This window comes from Somniosus microcephalus, unplaced genomic scaffold (genome assembly GCF_052327205.1).
Source record: "Somniosus microcephalus isolate GS21.2 unplaced genomic scaffold, FLI_Smic_1.0 scaffold443, whole genome shotgun sequence".
NCBI lineage: Eukaryota > Metazoa > Chordata > Chondrichthyes > Squaliformes > Somniosidae > Somniosus > Somniosus microcephalus.
Genome location: NW_028225630.1, coordinates 169,459 through 188,800, shown reverse-complemented (window position 1 = coordinate 188,800; position 19,342 = coordinate 169,459). Strand labels below are relative to the sequence as shown.

Sequence of the window (19,342 nt, the reverse complement as noted above, 5' to 3'; positions counted from 1 at the left end):
GGACAGGTTGGAGAAGCTGGATTTGCTTTCATTAGAGCAAAGGAAGCTGAGGGGTGATTTGATAGAGGTGGACAAGATTATGACGGGTTTGGATAGACTAGCTGGGGAAAGGCTGTTCCCACTAGTTAATGGCACAATTACTAGGGGACACAAATTTAAGGTGTTGGACAAGAGATACAAGGGGATGTGAGGAAAAACTTTTTTACGCAACGAGTGGTGAGGACCTGGAACTCGCTGCCGATGGAAGCGGAGACACTCAAAGTTTTCAGTAGGAGACTGGATAGGCATTTGAGGGAAATAAATTTGCAGGGCTACGAGGATAGAGTGGGGGAATGGGACTGACTGGATTGCTCTGCAGAGAGCCGGCGCGGACTCGATGGGCCGAATGGTCTCCTTCTGTACCATTATGACTCTAGGTACCTCTGTCTGGACTGGTGAGTGGGAGAAGGTGAATGATGGCATGGGTCAGAATATTAGGCGTTGGGGGGCGGTGAAGAGGAGTTATCCTGAACCCAAAGGCTTGGCACATCTTCCTCCTCCTGCTCTATTGCTTCTTGCCTTGTTTCACCTGAAGAAGAAGAGTAAGAGGTTGAAATAGGTAGCAGATAAGCAAAGATTTTGTGAGGTGCAGAAGAATGAGTAACAAGAGTTTCCTTGCAAGAAGCTTGGCTAAGCAACTACAACAGGAGAAGGAAAAGCAACTCCTTGTCAAGGTAATTCTACAGCCGACAGAGACCCACTAATTTTTCTATCAGTGACAGCTTCTCTGTGTGCCTTCCCAGGAGTTTCATCACCACTTTCTAAAAGGCCCAAAGTTAGAGGATCACCCCTTTTGGCCTGACTCTCATGGTCATTGCATGTTGTCTTCTCCTGAAAGAAGATGCAGAAGCATTTATATAACGTTTTTAATGTCCTCAAGCTATCCAAAGCGCTTTACAGCCAATAAATTACTTTTGAAGTGCAGTCACTGTTTGTGGTAAACCACTTTTATCGTTCACTATCGTTACACTATAGTTATCACTGTTGTATTGTTATCACTGTTCTCACTGTTGTATCACTATACGAGGTCGCCTCTTGTCGCGCTGTTATACCTGGGCTGACCACCTCCGACTCCGCCCATGGCTCCACCTACCTGCCCAGGTATAAAGGTAGTCGACTGGCTGGTATTCCTCCTTGTTGGACCCGATCACCCACGAGGGTGGGCTCTGTTATTTAGTCAATAAAAACCTTTAGTTACGTTCCTAACTCGTCGCTTTTTATTGGACGAATTGATAGGTATATCAATTTTATTGACTAAATTTTAAAGATGTCTACTACTGGCCAGCCAGAAGCCCTCCCAGAAGCACAGCCACAGCAGCTTTCAGACACCGGACTACACCAGCCACACCAGCCGGCTTGGCTGCAAGCCCTCAAACCACCGTACCTGGATCTAAACCCACAGGCAGCAAACTCAGCCCTCAACTTCAAACACTGGCTGGACTGCTTCGAATCCTACCTGGAAGAATCCGGCGTCCCTCAGAGATCCAAACTAAGAGTTCTGAACGCCCAAGCGAGCCCGAGAGTATACGCACTCATCCAGGACACGACTACATACGAGGCCGCTATCAACCTACTGAAACAGCAGTACCGGAGCCCGGTAAATTACATGTACACCAGGCACCTCCTAAGATCCCGCCCGCAACAGCCAGGAGAGTCTGTAGCTGAATTTTTACGGGCGCTAAGAGCACTCGGCAGGAACTGTGACTTTAAAGCGGTGACGGCTGTTGAAAATACGGAAGATAATATCCGCGATGCCTTTGTGAAAGGCCTACGGTCCGACTACTCACGGCAAAGACTGCTTGAAGCTAAAGACCTGGACCTGGACAAAGCTGAAGCCCTCGCTCTCTCCCTAGAGGTGGCCCATCAGGACCAGGAGGCGTTTTCCAGGTACTGCTCGCGACCCTGGGACTCGGGCCCGACCCCTACCGCAATACCCTTCGCAGCGCCGCCCCCGGGACCTACCTCAGCGTCGGCGTCCCGGACCCGACCGGGACCGCCACCCCCGGTACCGGCTCCGACATCGGGCACCCGCGATCGGGCCGCTGGCTGCTTCTTTTGCGGCCAGGAGAAGCACCCGAGGTCGCGCTGCCCAGCCAGGAACTCTACCTGCTCAACCTGCAGGAAGAAAGGCCACTTCTCTAAGGCCTGCAGGAGCGGATCTTCAGAGGCCAGCAGTGCCTCATGCGAACTGTGGGGGCGGCCATCTTCTTTCAAGGCAACTGAGGCCAGCATCCCCACACGTGAGTCATGGGGGCGGCCATCTTTGATCAAGGCAACCGACCCCAATAGTGCCTCATGTGAGTTATGGGGGCAGCCATCTTCTCCGCCATTTTGTCCTACCTCGTGGGAGACGCCATTTTACCCACCACGCCCGACTGCCACCGGGCCCCCGGACCCGACGACCGCCTCACCCGCAGACGACAACGACTCGCTTACCTACACACTAGCCTCCGTCACTCTGGATCAAGCCCGCCCACACCACCTGTCCAAGTCGATGATGGACATCAAAGTAAACGGCCACGCCACGACCTGCCTGTTCGACAGCGGAAGCACGGAGAGCTTCATCCACCCAGACACGGTGAGCCACTACTCCCTCCCTGTCCTGCCAATGCGCAACCGAATCTCGATGGCATCGAGGTCCCACGCCACGGACATTAGCGGCTACTGTGTTGTGACCTTGTCGGTTAAGGGTACGGAGTATAAAAATTTTAAACTCCTCGTCCTCCCCCAGCTCTGCGCTGCCGTCCTACTAGGGCTGGACTTCCAATCCCACCTCCAAAGTGTAACCCTAGCATACGGTGGACCCCTCCCCCCACTCACAGTCGACAACCAGCGAATGTTAAACCGCCCACTGCGTAACACCTGCAGCCTATCCACCCTCAAGGTGCTGCCACCTTCCCTGTTCGCTAACCTCACCCCCGACTGCAAACCCGTCGCTACCAAGAGCAGGCGGTACAGCGCTGGGGACAGAGCCTTCATTAGCTCTGAGGTGCGGCGCCTCCTGAAAGAGGGCATTATCGAGGGGAGCAACAGCCCCTGGCGTGCCCAGGTCGTGGTCGTTAAGACCGGTGATAAAAATCGCCTGGTCATCGACTACAGCCAGACTATAAACAGATACACCCAGCTGGACGCATACCCCCTTCCCCGCATATCTGACATGGTCAATCAGATTGCACAATACCGCGTATTCTCGACCATCGACCTTAAGTCGGCCTACCACCAACTCCCTATCCACCCCGAGGACCGCCAGTACACCGCCTTCGAGGCGAATGGGCGCCTATACCACTTCCTTAGGGTCCCCTTCAGTGTCACCAACGGGGTCTCGGTCTTCCAAAGGGAGATGGACCGGATGGTTGACCAGAACGGACTGCAGGCCACATTCCCCTATCTAGATAACGTCACCATCTGCGGCCGCGACCGGCAGGACCATGACGTGAATCTGGAGAAATTCCTCCGTACGGCCCAACGGCTGAACCTCACCTACAATAAGGAGAAATGTGTGTTTAACACCTCGCGCCTTGCCATCCTTGGCTGTGTAGTAGAGAACGGACTCATCGGCCCCGACCCCGAAAGAATGCGCCCCCTCATGGAGCTACCCCTCCCCCACTGCTCTAAGGCACTTAAGAGAACCCTGGGGCTCTTCGCCTACTATGCCCAATGGGTGCCCAATTATGCGGACAAAGCCAGACCCCTCATGAAGTCCACATCCTTCCCCCTCACGGAGGAAGCGTGCGCGGCCTTCTCCCTCATCAAGGGAGACATAGCCAAGGCCACAATGCACGCAGTGGATGAGTCCATCCCCTTCCAAGTGGAGAGCGACGCATCCGACTTCGCCCTAGCCGCTACCCTTAACCAGGAGGGGAGGCCGGTGGCCTTCTTCTCAAGGACCCTACAGGGCCCCGAGATCCGACACTCGTCGGTCGAGAAGGAAGCCCAGGCAATTGTGGAGGTGGTACGGCGCTGGAGGCATTACCTGGCAGGCAAACGATTTACCCTCCTCACCGACCAACGTTCGGTTGCTTTCATGTTTAATAACAAGCTGAGGGGCAAAATCAAGAATGACAAGATCTTGAGGTGGAGAATCGAGCTATCCACCTACGATTATGATATCTTGTACCGGCCAGGTAAGCTGAACGAACCCCCTGATGCTCTTTCACGAATTACATGCGCCAGCGCGCATATTGATAGACTTCAGACCCTCCACAATGACCTCTGCCACCCCGGGGTCACCAGACTTTACCATTTCATTAAGGCCCGTAACCTGACCTACTCCATCGAGGAGGTCAGGACCATGACCAGGAACTGCCAGACCTGCGCCGAGTGCAAACCGCACTTCTATAGGCCGGACAGAGCAAGCCTGATCAAGGCCACCCGCCCCTTCGAGCGCCTGAGCATCGACTTTAAGGGGCCTCTACCGTCATCTGGCCGTAATGTGTACTTCATCAACATCGTTGATGAGTACTCCCGTTTCCCTTTTGCCTTCCCCTGCCCAGACATGACCAGTACCACGGTCATCAAGTGCCTGAACGACCTCTTCGCCTTGTTCGGGTTCCCGAACTATATACATAGTGACCGGGGCTCCTCCTTCATGAGCGAGGAACTCCGTCAGTTCCTACTAGCGAGAGGTATTGCAGCAAGTAGGACCACCAGCTACAACCCCCAAGGGAACGGCCAGGTGGAAAGAGAGAACGCGACGGTATGGAAGGCCGTCCTCTTAGCCTTAAAGTCTAAGGGCCTCCCAACCTCCCGCTGGCAGGAAGTCCTCCCGACAGCGCTGCACTCCATCCGGTCACTACTTTGCACTGCCGTTAACACCACCCCCCATGAACGAATGTTTGTTTTCCCCAGGAAGTCGACTACGGGAACCACTCTACCAACCTGGCTGACCTCTCCGGGGCCCGTCTTGCTGCGAAAGCACGTGAGGGCCCATAAAACGGACCCCCTGGTCGAGAGGGTGAACCTCCTGCACGCCAACCCCCAGTACGCCTACGTGGCTTACCCAGACGGGCGGGAGGACACTGTCTCCTTACGAGACCTCGCACCCTCGGGCACTCTGGAGACACCACCTTTACCCCCCCCCACCACCCCCCCAATTCCAGCCCAGGTAGACGGCATGCCGGAACCCCACGAGCCTTCGCCGACCACGCAGACACCAGCATTAACACCGGATAATGCAGCACCGCCGCTGCGACGATCGGAGAGGCTTACGAGGCCTCCGGACAGACTGACATACCAGAACTGGTAGTACACTTCACCCCGCCGGACTCAAATCTAAACAAGGGGTGAATGTGGTAAACCACTTTTATCGTTCACTATCGTTACACTATAGTTATCACTGTTGTATTGTTATCACTGTTCTCACTGTTGTATCACTATACGAGGTCGCCTCTTGTCGCGCTGTTATACCTGGGCTGACCACCTCCGACTCCGCCCATGGCTCCACCTACCTGCCCAGGTATAAAGGTAGTCGACTGGCTGGTATTCCTCCTTGTTGGACCCGATCACCCACGAGGGTGGGCTCTGTTATTTAGTCAATAAAAACCTTTAGTTACGTTCCTAACTCGTCGCTTTTTATTGGACGAATTGATAGGTATATCACTGTTGTATCGTGTACTATGCAGCAGACAATTTGCGCACATCAGGGTCCCAGAAACAGCAATGAGATAAATGACCAGGTAATCTGTTTTAATAATGTTGGTAGGCTTGTGATTGGAATAAAAAGATAGTCAATACATTGGTGCCAATTTTAAGGGGGCAGGTTGGGGCAGTGAGCGAGTGGGGCGGCAGGGAAGCTCAGCGTGAGGCCTGAACCATTTACTCTCCTGGACCTCATTTGAATAAACAGGACAGTCTCCTGCCCGAAAACTGTAGGTGTGATGTCAGGGCTGGTAACGAAGGGGAATACATTCAGGATTATCACTAGAGGAACAAAGAGGAAAGTTAAAAGAAAATGTTGCACACAGAGGGTTATTAGAACATGGAATGCTTTCCCACAAATGGCTGATAAAGCAGAGTCTATAATGTTATTTAAAAGAGAATCGGATAAGTGGATCTAGTACTGGCACTAGATCTAGTACTAGTAATTTCTACGATTCTACAACAGTTGTCAGATAGATCCTCTCTTTCCAAACCTAGAGAAAAGTTGACTTTTTCCACTGTGTGCCAATCTATTCCACATTTCCTTTAGAGGAAACCAAACCGACTGAACTTGTATACTCTGTATTACAAATATTGTTGTTTTTAAAGGTACATGGGCAAGAAAAGGCTTCCATTTACTGGAAGAAAGCTACACAAATTGTTCAAGGAAGCACTTGTACAATCTCTGAAAGATCTTCTAGGTCAAGTTTACGGTATGAAAAATATTGGAGAAATGAAGGAAAAGGTATTTATTTATTTTATTTTGCATGTATTGAATGTATTAGAACATGAAAATCTGTTTCCATTATTTTACTTTATGTATCCATTATAAATAGTATTGATACATATTTATTTACTTTCCCAAATCTCCAATTTTTCTTATGAATTATTTGTGTTTTCATATAAATTTATTCAATCTTGACTCCAATGCTTTGAAACATTGACCCATATTCTTTTTCCTAGTGTTCTCATTTAGCTTTCTGGTATCCCTTGTGCCTTCTACAGCAGTGTTGTTATCTATTTCAAAGCCTCTTTCTTTCCCTTTCTCTTCTGGAACCCTGGCTGATCTCCCCCTCCCAAATCAACCCGCACCGCTCACCCCCACCACCCCCCCCCCCCCCACCCCACCCAGGAAAACTGAGGCCATTTGTTTATTTTTCTTATTTAATAGTTTATTTATAAATTCCAACCAATACAGAGCATATCCCCGAGCCACTGATCCTGTCCTTCCTCACCTTAGGGAAGGAAACCTGCTGTCCTTTTCTGGTCTGGCCTATATGTGAGTCCAGACCCACAGCAATGTGGTTGACTCTTAACTGCCCTCTCAAATGGCCCAGTAAGCCACTCTGTCGTATCAAACTGCTGCAAAAAGTAATAAGAATAAAACGAGACGGACCACCCGATATCGACCTAGGCACCGGCTTCGGACACGACAAAGGCACACCCAGCCCAATAGACCTTGCAAAGTCCTGCTCACTAACATCTGGGGGCTTGTGCCTAAATTGGGAGAGCTGTCCTACAGACTAGTCAAGCCTGACATAGTCATACTCACAGGATCATAACTTTCAGCTAACATCCCAGACTCCTCCATCACTATCCCTGGGTATGTCTGTCCAACCGTCAGGACAAACCCACCAAGGGTACTGGCTCAGTGGTATACAGTCGGGAGGGAGTGGCCCTGGGAGTCTTCAACATTGACTCTGGACCCCATGAAGTCTCATGACATCAGGTCAAACACAGGCAAGGAAACCTCTTGCTGATTACCACCTACCGCCCTCCCTCAGCTGATGAATAAGTACTCCAAGTGGTGGTGAAGAAGTACTGAGGGTAACAAGGATGCAGAATGTACTCTGTGTGGGGCTTTCAATGTTCATCACTAAGTGTGGCTTGGTATCACCTCAACTGACCGAACTGGCTGAGTCCTAAAGCCTGAGTCCTAGCTGCCAGACTGGGCTTGTGGCAGATGGTGAGAGAACCAGCACTGGAGAAAATCCTACTTGACCTCATCCTCACGAATCTACCTGTCGCAGATGCATCTTTCCATGACAGTATTAGTAGGAGTTACCACCGCACAGTCCTTCTGGAGACAATGTCCCGTCTTCACACTGAGGACACCTTCCATCATTGTGACACTACAGGAAACTCTTTTTTATCCGGCGCCGACGGGACCGGCGTGGTGCCGGTTTATCAAAAAGTCCGGATTACAGAGAGGTATAGTTAAAAGGTACGAGAGCTCCGTACACAGCAACAAATCCAGGCTTCCTTGTTGCTTAGCAATAGCTGCAAGAACTCGGCCACAGACCAAGCGTCCCTGTTGCTTAGCAACAAGTGCAGAAACCCCCGATTACACAGCTAAGAATCAAGAAACGGCCACTAATATGAAGAAAAACTTAACTGAACCTACTCCTGCATTTTGCCGGTTAACCGAGATTTCCGGTTGTTTGGGTGCCGGTAAATCGAGAGTTTCCTGTACTAGCATACAAAACGGTATCAATTCATAACAGATCTAGCATCTCAAAACTGGGCATCCAAGAGGCGGTGTGGACCATCAGCAACAGCAGCATTATATTCCACCATAATTTGTAACCTTAAGACCCAGCATATAACCTCATAGCACAGAGCACCACGGGAGAGGCCGGAGGAGATTTAAACGGCGATGGCAGTGGCAGGATCAGCTGAATGCATAAAATAAACACCGAGGGAATTTGAGAAAGTGATGTCAAAATAAATGCAGAGGATGTGGTGTAAGTTACTGGTAAATTTCGATTTAACTTAAACTAGACCAAGTAGTTAGTTAAAAAGCAAAAAAATATGTAAAAAATAAGCTAAGTTGATTTAATACAGAGGGCTAGAAATTCATGTTCTTACTGCCACTCCATAGCGCCATGAAATGGTGATAAAATGGCAGCCAGCTTAACGTCGCCAACATGAACTTCGACCCTGGTGCTGAATTCAGCGCTGGGTCCTAAGTGCAAGCGGGCTGACAGTGGTGATGTCTGCAGCTCTAAAAGGGATACACACATCATTGCTACTTGGCCCTAAACAGACAATACAACATAGCTAATTACCTGACCATGGTAAAGGATAACAAACTGAGAAGAACCTTGACAAGGTACAGACTTAGCGAACATAGCCTAGCGATCGAAAAAGGCAGACACAGGCAGACCAGGCTGCCAAGAGAAGACAGGATATGCTCTCACTGCAGTCAGGGAGTAGTGGAGACAGAGATGCACTTCCTCACAGCCTGTGGAAAATATCAGGGCATCAGGGAGAATTTCTACCAAAAATTCTCACAAATATGCCCTGAATTCAGAAATCTGAATGACAACCAAAAACTCCCATTCCTACTGGGGGAGGAGAGAAGCTGTGTAACACTGGCGGCACACTATGTTACAGCTTGCCATGAACAGAGGGACAACCAGTAAACTAAGAAAAGAGTATATATAAACAATGCGAATGTATATTTATACACTCAGGGATATACCTGTTTATACACTGTATGAATAGAACTGCGTTTATGTGTTCAACCATAAATTTATTTTGATGCTTTGGCAACATAAGATGTACCTTATCATGCCAATAAAGCGATTTGAATTTGAATTTGAAAAAAGTTTGAATTTAAGGGTTTGGACTTTTTTTTTGGATTTTATTGAAGTGGTGGCTTGCTGCAATAGATGTGAAAAGTTTGTTAAGTGTGTAGAGAGTGCTGTTGGATGCTTGCAAGGGGTCAGATGGTAAATGAAGGCCTTTGAGAAGATAGAACATTCTGCAGATACTCAGCAGGTCATGCAACATCCGTGGAGAGAAAAACAGGGTTCACGTCTCAGGTCGCCATGCTGCCTGACCAACTGAGTATTTCCAGCATTTTATGCTGTCATTTCACATTTACAGCATTCGCTTGCAGAGGGAAGAGGAAGACACAGAAGAGGAAGACGCAGAAGAGGAGGAAGCAGAAGAGGAGGAATCTGATGGAAGGATGCATCGCAGACAGCCCCTTTGTGGCCAGGATATTCGGGATGGAATCATCCGCCTGCAGTCCCACTGGCTGGGCAGGCTGCATTTCTTGAGTATGTGAAATGAGGAAGACACAAGGGTGGAGTTGTGCTGACAGGAGGGCAGGAAAGAAAGAGGTGCATGCCAGAAGGAGGATAATGTACGAGGATACCCGCATCTTGTAGCCTTTCAGCCCCGCCGCTGGCCAAGGGCTCGACCATGCACCTGCCAAGAATGGCCTGCATTGTCTCCTCCAAGGGGGTGAGGTGAAGCTAGGAATGGGAGGTGTGCCTTGTGTTTGGTAGAGATTGTTGGTAGGTAAGTGATGGGGGCGGGTGCATCGTGCATTGAGCAGTTTGTGAGGCTAGTGGTGCAGTTGGTAGGAGACGGTTTTTGAAGATGTATTCACTGATCTTGACCACTAGTCTGAGGTTAGGAAAGTTCTGTAGGCACTGGAGCCAGGTCCTGGGAGCGACACTACTGGCCGTGACTGCCTCGGTGATCTGGTCCCACATCATTCTTTCTGGAGGCCCGCCTGATGCTCTGTGGGTAGAGGACCTCTCTTCCAGTGTTGACCCCCTCATCATTGGTGCAGATTGTTGGTAGGTGAGTGATTGGGGGTTGTGCATTGAGCAGTGTGTGAGGCTAATGGTGCAGTTGGTAGGAGACGACTTTTGAAGATGCATTCACTGACCTGGCAGTGACAGCTTTATTGATGTACTCCCACATCGTTCTTTCTGGAGGGCCTCCTGGTCCCTGTGGGTAGAGGGCCTCCCTTGTAATGTTAACCCACTGCACAAAGTTGGAGTGCTGCGTGTGAGACCCTCGGTGCCCCTTCTCTGGCTTGCTGAGCCATATGTGTTAGTGCGGAGGCAGTTTTCCCACTTGTTGAGATTAGGAAGATAATTCAGCTTTAACAGCTGAATATTCACATTTGGAACTTCTTTTAACTATTGAATATTTCTTAAAAGGCAGAAAGGGCTGAAAAATGTATTGATTCACTGCATTTTGTTTTGTATTGCTTCAGTGTGCATGGCCCCTTTAAATTTCAGACCTCTACATTACCCACAATTCCTTGCAAACTCCACAGCTTCACTCACAGAGGCTGTGGAAGCTGCAACGCCCAACCTGGACAGGAAATTCATCCCGGATCCCTTCAGCAACGCCACCAGGACGGTGTTGCATGGAAGGTGAGCGCTGCACCACCTATCTCCATGTCTCCCAGACCAATTTTACTCATCGTTGTTATGTTCATTGATAACTAGTCGTTTTTATTAAGAATAGCTAGCTTTTGCTAGACACTTTATTGCGCACATGTGGACTAGGTACAGTATCTGTAGAGGCCTCCATCTTGACTGCTGCCTTGTGGGTAGCCTAGTGCATCCTGGGTAGCCCACTCTTATATACATACAGCACCACCTAGTGTACCATTCCAGAATGACAGGTTACTGATCATTACATCCCCCTTTCTTTGAGGTTAAACAAAATCAGTATCAATCAATGTCAATCAATAACAACATAAACATCTTCAACAGTCAATACATTTTCAATGTAGTTTTCTTTGTACTCAAAGATTAAGTCTATCAGGCTTTTTTACTTCACGTGTGGATCTTCTCAGCACAGGTAAGTCTGATGTGTTTTCATGAGAGCCTGTATGTGTATTTGTGTTAGATTGTTCTGGTGGTGAGTGACAAGATTCAGTTGCGGCATTGTCATCGATTTGCTCTTCGATAGTCTCTTGTGTTTTTAGGAGGGAACGGCGGTTCCTCCTGAGAATCTGTCCTTCCTCAGTTCTAACAGTGTATGACCTTGGTCCTACTTCCTCAAGAACTGTAGCTTTCCTGTTCCATGCATCTGGATCCTCAATCCTGACAACACCATCCCTTGTCAATGGTTTCAGAGTTTTGGATGACTTGTCATAGTATGATTTCTGTTTCAGCTTTAACAGTTGAAGTCTCTGTCTCAGTTCCTTACTCTGCTTTTCTTTTGCACAGCAGGGTAGCGTGGTACGCAACTTGCGACCCATTAGGAGTTCAGCAGGTGAAGAACCAGAGTCTAAAGGTGAGGCTTGGTAGCTCAGCAGGGCGAGATAAGGATCAGACTTGCTTTCTGTCGCTTTCTTCAGTAGCTGCTTGAGAACTTGAACACCTTTCTCTGCCTTACCATTCGACTGAGCATACAAAGGACTGGGTGTGATGTGTTGAAAGTCATAATGTGCTGCAAACTGTTGCCACTCCTTACAGTTGAAGCACAGACCATTGTCGCTAACGGCAATCCTGGGAATCCCATGTCTGGCGAAGATGGATTTCACATGCATTATGACACTGCTTGCTGTGGTGCTTGAGAGCAGTGCCATCTCAGGATAGTTAGAATAGTAGTCAATCACTATTAGATAGTCTTTACCATTTAAATGAAAAAGGTCCATACCAACCTTTTGCCATGGTGCTGCTGGTATGTCAGCTACTATCATTGGTTCCTTTGCTTGTTTGTTTTGGTGTTTCTGACATGTCTCACATTTGCCTATCATGTTCTCAATGTCCTTATTTATGCCAGGCCAATAAACAGTGTCTCTTGCTCTCCTTTTGCATTTTTCAATTCCGAGGTGTCCCTCATGAATCCTTTTGAGCATGTCTTGACGTAGAACCTATGGAATAAGAACATAAGAACATAAGAAATAGGAGCAGGAGTAGGCCAATCGGCCCCTCGAGCCTGCTCCGCCATTCAATAAGATCATGGCTGATCTGATCCTAACCGCCAATCCACTATCACAGAACCATCTCCTGAATCTAACAGAATTAGACACACGAAATAGGAGCAGGATCAGGCTACACGGCCCCTGGGCCCGCTCCGCTACCCACAGGGCCATGACCGATCCGAACCTAGACTCATGTCCAAATTCCTGCCCGCTCCCCGTAACCCTTAATTCCCTTTACTTCTAGGAAACTGTCTCTTTCTGTTTTAAATTTATGTAATGATGTAGCTTCTACAGCTTTTTGGGGCAGCATATTCCATGGACCTACCACCCTCTGAGTGAAGTAGTTCCTCCTCATCTCAGTTTTGAAAGAGCAGCCCCTTATTCTAAGACTATACCCCCTAGTGCTAGTTTCACCCATCATCGGGAACATCTTCCCTGCATCCACCCGATCCAACCCCTTCACAATCTTATATGTTTCAATAAGATCGCCTCTCATTCTTCTGAACTCCAATGAGTAGAGTCCCAATCTACTCAACCTCTCCTCATATGTCCATCCCCTCATCCCCGGGATTGACCGAGTGAACCTTCTTTGTACTGACTCGAGAGCAAGTATGTCCTTTCTTAAGTATGGACACCAAAACTGTACGCAGTATTCCAGGTGCGGTCTCACCAATACCTTGTACAACTGAAGCAATACCTCCCTATTTTTATATTCTATCCCCCTAGCAATGAAAGCCAACATTCCATTGGCCTTCTTAATCACTTGCTGCACCTGCATACTAACCTTTTGAGTTTCGTGCACCAGGACCCCCAGATCCCTTTGTACTTCAATACTTTCCAGTTTCTTGCCATTAAGATAATAACTTGCTCTATGATTTTTCCTGCCAAAGTGCATAACCTCACACTTTCCAGTATTGTATTCCATCTGCCAAATCTCTGCCCACTTACTTAGCCTGTCGATGTCCCCTTGCAGGTTTTTTATGTCCTCCTCACTCACTACTTTCCCTCCCATCTTAGTATCATCTGCAAACTTTGATATGTTACCCTCGGTCCCCTCCTCCAAATCGTTAATATAGATTGTAAAGAGTTGGGGACCCAGCACTGACCCCTGCGGAACACCACTAGTTACTGATTGCCAGTCTGAGAATGAACCATTTATCCCAACTCTCTGCCTTCTGTTAGATAGCCAATCCTCTATCCATGCCAGAATATTACCCCCAATTCCGTGATTTTTTATCTTAAGCAATAATCTTTTGTGTGGCACCTTGTCAAATGCCTTTTGGAAGTCTAAATACACTACGTCCACTGGTTCCCCTTTATCCACCCTATACGTTACTTCCTCAAAGAACTCCAGCAAATTTGTCAAACATGACTTCCCCTTCATAAAACCATGCTGACTTTGCCCTATTAAATTATGATTATCCAAATGTCCTGTTACTGTCTCCTTAATAATGGACTCCAAAATTTTACCTACCACAGATGTTCGGCTAACCGGTCTATAGTTTCCAGCCTTCTGTCTACTGCCCTTTTTAAATAAGGGTGTTACATTAGCAGTTTTCCAGTCTGCCGGGACCTTTGCCGAGTCAAGGGAGTTTTGGAAAATTATTACCAATGCATCCACAATCCCTACCGCCACTTCGCTCAAGACCCTAGGATGTAAGCCATCAGGTCCAGGTGATTTATCCGCCTTGAGTCCCATTATTTTACCGAGTACCACTTCCTTAGTGATTTTGATCGTGTTTAGCTCCTCCCCCCCCTTTAGCCCCCTGTTTGTCCAGTGTTGGGATATTCTTAGTGTCCTCTACTGTAAAGACTGATGTAAAATATTCATTCAGTGTTTTTGCCATCTCCATATTTCCCACCATTAATTTCCCAGTCTCATCCTCTAAGGGACCAACATTTACTTTAGCCACCCTTTTTCTTTTTATATAACTATAAAAACTCTTACTATCTGTTTTTATATTTTTTGCTAATTTACTTTCATAATCTATCTTCCCTTTCTTAATCAATCTTTTTGTTATTTTTTGCTGTCTTTTAAAGTTTCCCCAATCCTCTATCCTCCCACTAGATTTGGCTACCTTATATGCCCTTGTTTTTAGTCGAATACTATCCTTAATTTCTTTACTTAGCCACGGATGGCTGTCTTTTCTTTTACACCCTTTTCTTCTCAGTGGAATATATATTTTTTGGAAGTTGTAAAATAACTCCTTAAATGTACACCACTGATCATGTATCGTCTTACCCTTTAATCTATTTTCCCAATCCACTCTACTCAATTCCGCTCTCATACATTCATAGTCTCCTTTATTCAAGCTTAGCACGCTTGTTTGAGATCCAACCTTCTCACCCTCTAATTGAATATGGAATTCAACCATGTTATGGTCACTCATTCCAAGGGGATCCTTTACTAGGACATTTTTAATTAATCCTGTCTCGTTACACAGGACGAGATCTAAGGTTGCTTGCCCCCTGGTCGGTTCAGTTACATACTGCTCAAGAAATCCATCCCTAATACACTCAATGAATTCATCCTCAAGGCTGCCCTGCCCAATTTGATTTGTCCAATTAATATGATAGTTAAAATCCCCCATAATTATAGATGTTCCCTTATTACAAGCCTCAACTATTTCCTGATTGATACTCCGTCCAACAGAGTTGCCACTGTTCGGAGGCCTATAGACTACACCCACTAGTGTTTTTTTCCCCCAATTATTCCTTGCCTCCACCCAAACTGTTTCATTATCCTGATCTTTTGACCCAATATCATTTCTCTGTATTACAGTGATTCCTTCCTTTATTAACATAGCCACCCCACCTCCCCTTCCTTCCTGCCTGTCCTTCCTGATCGTTAAATAACCTGGTACGTTTAATTCCCAGGCATTGTCACCCTGCAGCCATGTTTCTGTAATGGCCACAAGATCATACCCATATGTAGTTATTTGTGCCATTAACTCGTCTATTTTGTTACGAATGCTACGTGTATTCAGATAGAGAACTTTCAAAGGTGTTTTGTGACACTTAGTTCCTGCTTTTGCCCTTTTTATTACTTTACCTTTTACTCCATACCTTCTGCCCCTTCCTGACACGCTCTGGTTTTTAATTTCCCCACTGCTACCTAAGTCTTTGACCTTCTCTGTTGTCATTTTTATTATTTGCTCTCTAGGAACCTCCCCCCCACTAGTTAGTTTAAAGCCCTCTCTACAGCCCTAGTTATATGATCCGCCAGGACTCTAGTCCCAGCACTGGCCAAGTGAAGCCCGTCCCAACGGAACAGCTCCCTCCTGCCCCAGTACTGGTGCCAGTGTCCCAGGAAGCAAAACCCATTTCTCCCACACCAGTCTTTGAGCCACGCATTTAACTCTCTAATTTTATTTGTCCTAGTCAAATTCGCTCGTGGCTCAGGTAATATTACCCTTGTGGTTCTGCTTTTTAATTTGGCCCCTAGCTGCTCAAACTCCCTCAGCAGAACCTCCTTCCTTGTCCTATCTATGTCGTTGGTACCAACATGGACCACGACAACTGGATCCTCCCCCTCCCACTCCAAGTTTCTCTCCAGTCCAGAGGAGATGTCCTTAACCCTGGCACCGGGCAGGCAACACAGCCTTCGGGACTCTCGCTCTCGGCTGCAAAGAACTCTATCTATCCCCCTAACGATACTATCCCCTACCACTACAACATTTCTTTCAACTCCCCCCACTTGAATGGCCCCCTGCTCCACGGTGCTGTGGCCAGGTTGCTCATCCTCCCTGCAGTCCCTGCTCCTGTCCCCACAGGGAGTAAGAGCCTCGAACCTGTTGGACAAGTGCAAGGGCTGCGGCTCCTCCAACACTACCTCCTGGATCCCCGTACCTGCCTCACTTCTAGTCACACCATCCTGACCCTGGCCACGGACTACATCTGAATTAATTAATCTAATTGGTGTGACTACCTCGTGATACACAGAGTCCAGGTAACTCTCCCCCTCCCTGATGTGTCTCAGTGTTTGAAGCTCGGACTCCAGCTCTTCAACACGGAGCTGGAGTTCCTCGAGCAGCCAACACTCACTGCAAATGTGATCACCGTGAGCATCAATGGTGTTCACCAGCTCCCACATATTGCAGCAGCAACACATCACCTGATCTCCCATTGTATGTAATTAATTAAATGTATTAATATTATTCTTAAATATCCTCTGCCCCGATTCTAGATGGTGAATATCACACCTTAGAAACTATAAACCAAAGAGATTTAAGCTTAACAGGGAGAAATACTCACCAACCAATCAATCACTTACCCGCTTTCTGGTGACGTCACACTTGGATTACTTTTTACCTCTCTCCTCCCAGACTGGAGACTGGTACACCTTACCTGGTCTCTGGGGACTTTATAGCCCCGCTCTGCCGCTCAGGATTCCCGCCGACGCTGTGAGGCCTTACCTGGTCTCTGGGGACTTTTATAGCCCCGCTCTGCCGCTCGAGATTCCTGCCGACGCTGTGAGGCCTTACCTGGTCTCTGGGACTTTTATAGCCCCGCTCTGCCGCTCAGGATTCCCGCCGACGCTGTGAGGCCTTACCTGGTCTCTGGGGACTTTTATAGCCCCGCTCTGCCGCTCAGGATTCCCGCCGACGCTGTGAGGCCTTACCTGGTCTCTGGGGACTTTTATAGCCCCGCTCTGCCGCTCAGGATTCCCGCCGACTATTCTGTTCTGTTTTAGTAATAGTCCACTTGCGACACTCAATTCTGACCTTATGTGAAAATATTTTGGACAGGAGCCTTTTGGCCAACCATGATGAATGTTCTCTATTATTGTTTGTAATACTGTATCTTTTACTGTTTCTTCTGCTATTTGCTTTGATTTTGTGTCTGACACGGGCAGCGCAGCAGTGACCATACGCACATGAACATCCACGTCTTCTTCAGTAGAGCTCACATGACTCATTGTGGGTGCTCGGGATAGTGCATCTGCTAACACGATGTATTTGCCTGGTGTGTAGATCAGTTCAAAGTCATATCTTTGCAGCTTCATCATGAGTCGTTGAATCCTTGGAGACCATTCAGGTTCTTTTTTATGATGGCAACCAGTGGGCTGTGGTCTGTCTCAACTGTGAAGGTGGGAATTCCATATATGTAGCCATGAAACTTTTCTAGTCCAACTACCAAGCCTAGACATTCCTTTTCAATCTGGGCGTATCGACACTCAGTATCAGTTATAGACCTGGAGGCATAGGCAACAGGCTTCCAATCTTCACCCTCTGCTTGTAGCAAGACCGCACCTAGGCCATCTTTTGATGCATCCGTTGACACTTTGATTCTTTTTGTTGGGTCAAAGAAGGTGAGTAAAGGTGTGGTTGTCAGCACTGTTTTGAGGTTTATCCACTCTTGTTCATGTCTTTCTGTCCATGCGAACTCATTTGTTTTACGTAGCAGGTCTCGCAGACAGGCTGTCTTGGCTGACAAGTTAGGAATGAACTTTCCAATGAAGTTTATCATCCCCATGATGCGTAGCACTCCTTTTTTGTCAGTGGGTCGGGGCATTTTGAGTATGGCGTTTACTTTTTCCATATCTGGCTCTATTCCTTTACCAGATAGATTATCTCCTAGGGAAGTAACTTCCTGGACGCCAAACTGACACTTGGCTTTGTTGAGCTTCAGTCCATTCCGGCGTATGCTCTGTAGCACTTTAGTCAGTCTCTCATTGTGTTCTTTCAGTGTGGAGCCCCAGATGATGATGTCATCAACATAGACCCGGACTCCTTCCAGACCTTCAATTATGTGTTCCATCGCTCTATGAAAGATTTCAGATGCAGATATTATCCCAAAAGGCATTCTGAGGAAACAATACCTGCCAAATGGTGTGTTGAAGGTACAGTATTTGGTGCTCTCTTCATCCAGTTTTAGTTGCCAAAATCCTTGTGAGGCATCGAGCTTTGTAAAATATCTGGCACCTGACATTTCACTGGTGATTTCTTCTCGCTTGGGAATCTGATAGTGTTCATGTTTTATGTTTGCATTTAAGTCCTTTGGATCCATGCATATTCTTAGACCATTGTTCTTTTTCTTTACACATACCATGGAGTTAACCCAGTCTGTTGGCTCTTCGACTTTCCTGATGACTCCTAGTGTGGTCATTCTGTCCAGTTCATTCTTGAGCCGGTCACGCAGGGGTGCTGGAACTCTTCGTGGAGCATGTACCACTGGCTGAGCATCCTCCTTTAGCTGGATCTTGTAAGTGAATGGTAGAACTCCAAATCCTTTGAACACATCCTGGAAATTATTCACTACAGAATCCACCGAGTCATCTGGTCTGCTTATGGCACCGTTTATACGGTAGACTCTCTTGACCAGTTCTAAGTCCTCACAAGCTTTGTCACCCAGTAGTGAATCAAGTCCTTCAGCCACAACAGAAAACATGAGATGATGCACTTTGTCTTTGACTGTCACTTTAAGTCTGCATACACCTAAGCTATCTATTTTCTGTCCATTATAGTCCTTCAGTAGTACTGACTTTTTCTGTATTTTGGGCTTTTCTTTCATATTGTTAATGTCACTCATACTGATTAAGTTTGCTTTTGCCCCAGTGTCTAGTTTCAATGTAACTAATGCTCCATTTACCTGCAGTGGGATCATCCATTTGTCCTCTTTTACTGCTGTTGAGTCTGAGTGTCCCAGATATGCTTATTCTAAATCACTGGACACAGACAACAAGAATAACTTAAACAGGTCTTTACTAATCGAAGGTCAGGGCTGAACTGCTTAGCAAATTACTACACAGAGTTTATATACCGGTGTGGTCACCACCGGTACTACAATATACAGTAGCCAAGAGAAAGTAGTCCATCTCTTAAGGTAGTCTCTTAAGGTGGTACAGGTTACATACACCACAATTCCTCCCTTTTTAGCTTAACAGTGTACATCCCAATTTAAACATAACATGGATAACATATATACAACTTCATGCAAAACTGTTCAAAGATTCAGTCTCTGAGGAGGCCTCCTGAT

At 47.3% G+C, this 19,342-nt stretch overlaps 1 protein-coding gene across 1 annotated transcript in view; it reads left to right on the top strand.

Moving 5' to 3' along the window:
* Positions 1 to 19,342, top strand: part of LOC147081748 (uncharacterized) — a 121,024-nt gene that overhangs the window by 51,976 nt on the left and 49,706 nt on the right. Inside the window, exon 6 of the mRNA XM_085980725.1 lies at positions 6,286 to 6,421. Coding sequence (XP_085836851.1) covers positions 6,286 to 6,421 — 136 coding nt within the window. The remainder of the gene's footprint in view (positions 1 to 6,285; positions 6,422 to 19,342) is intronic.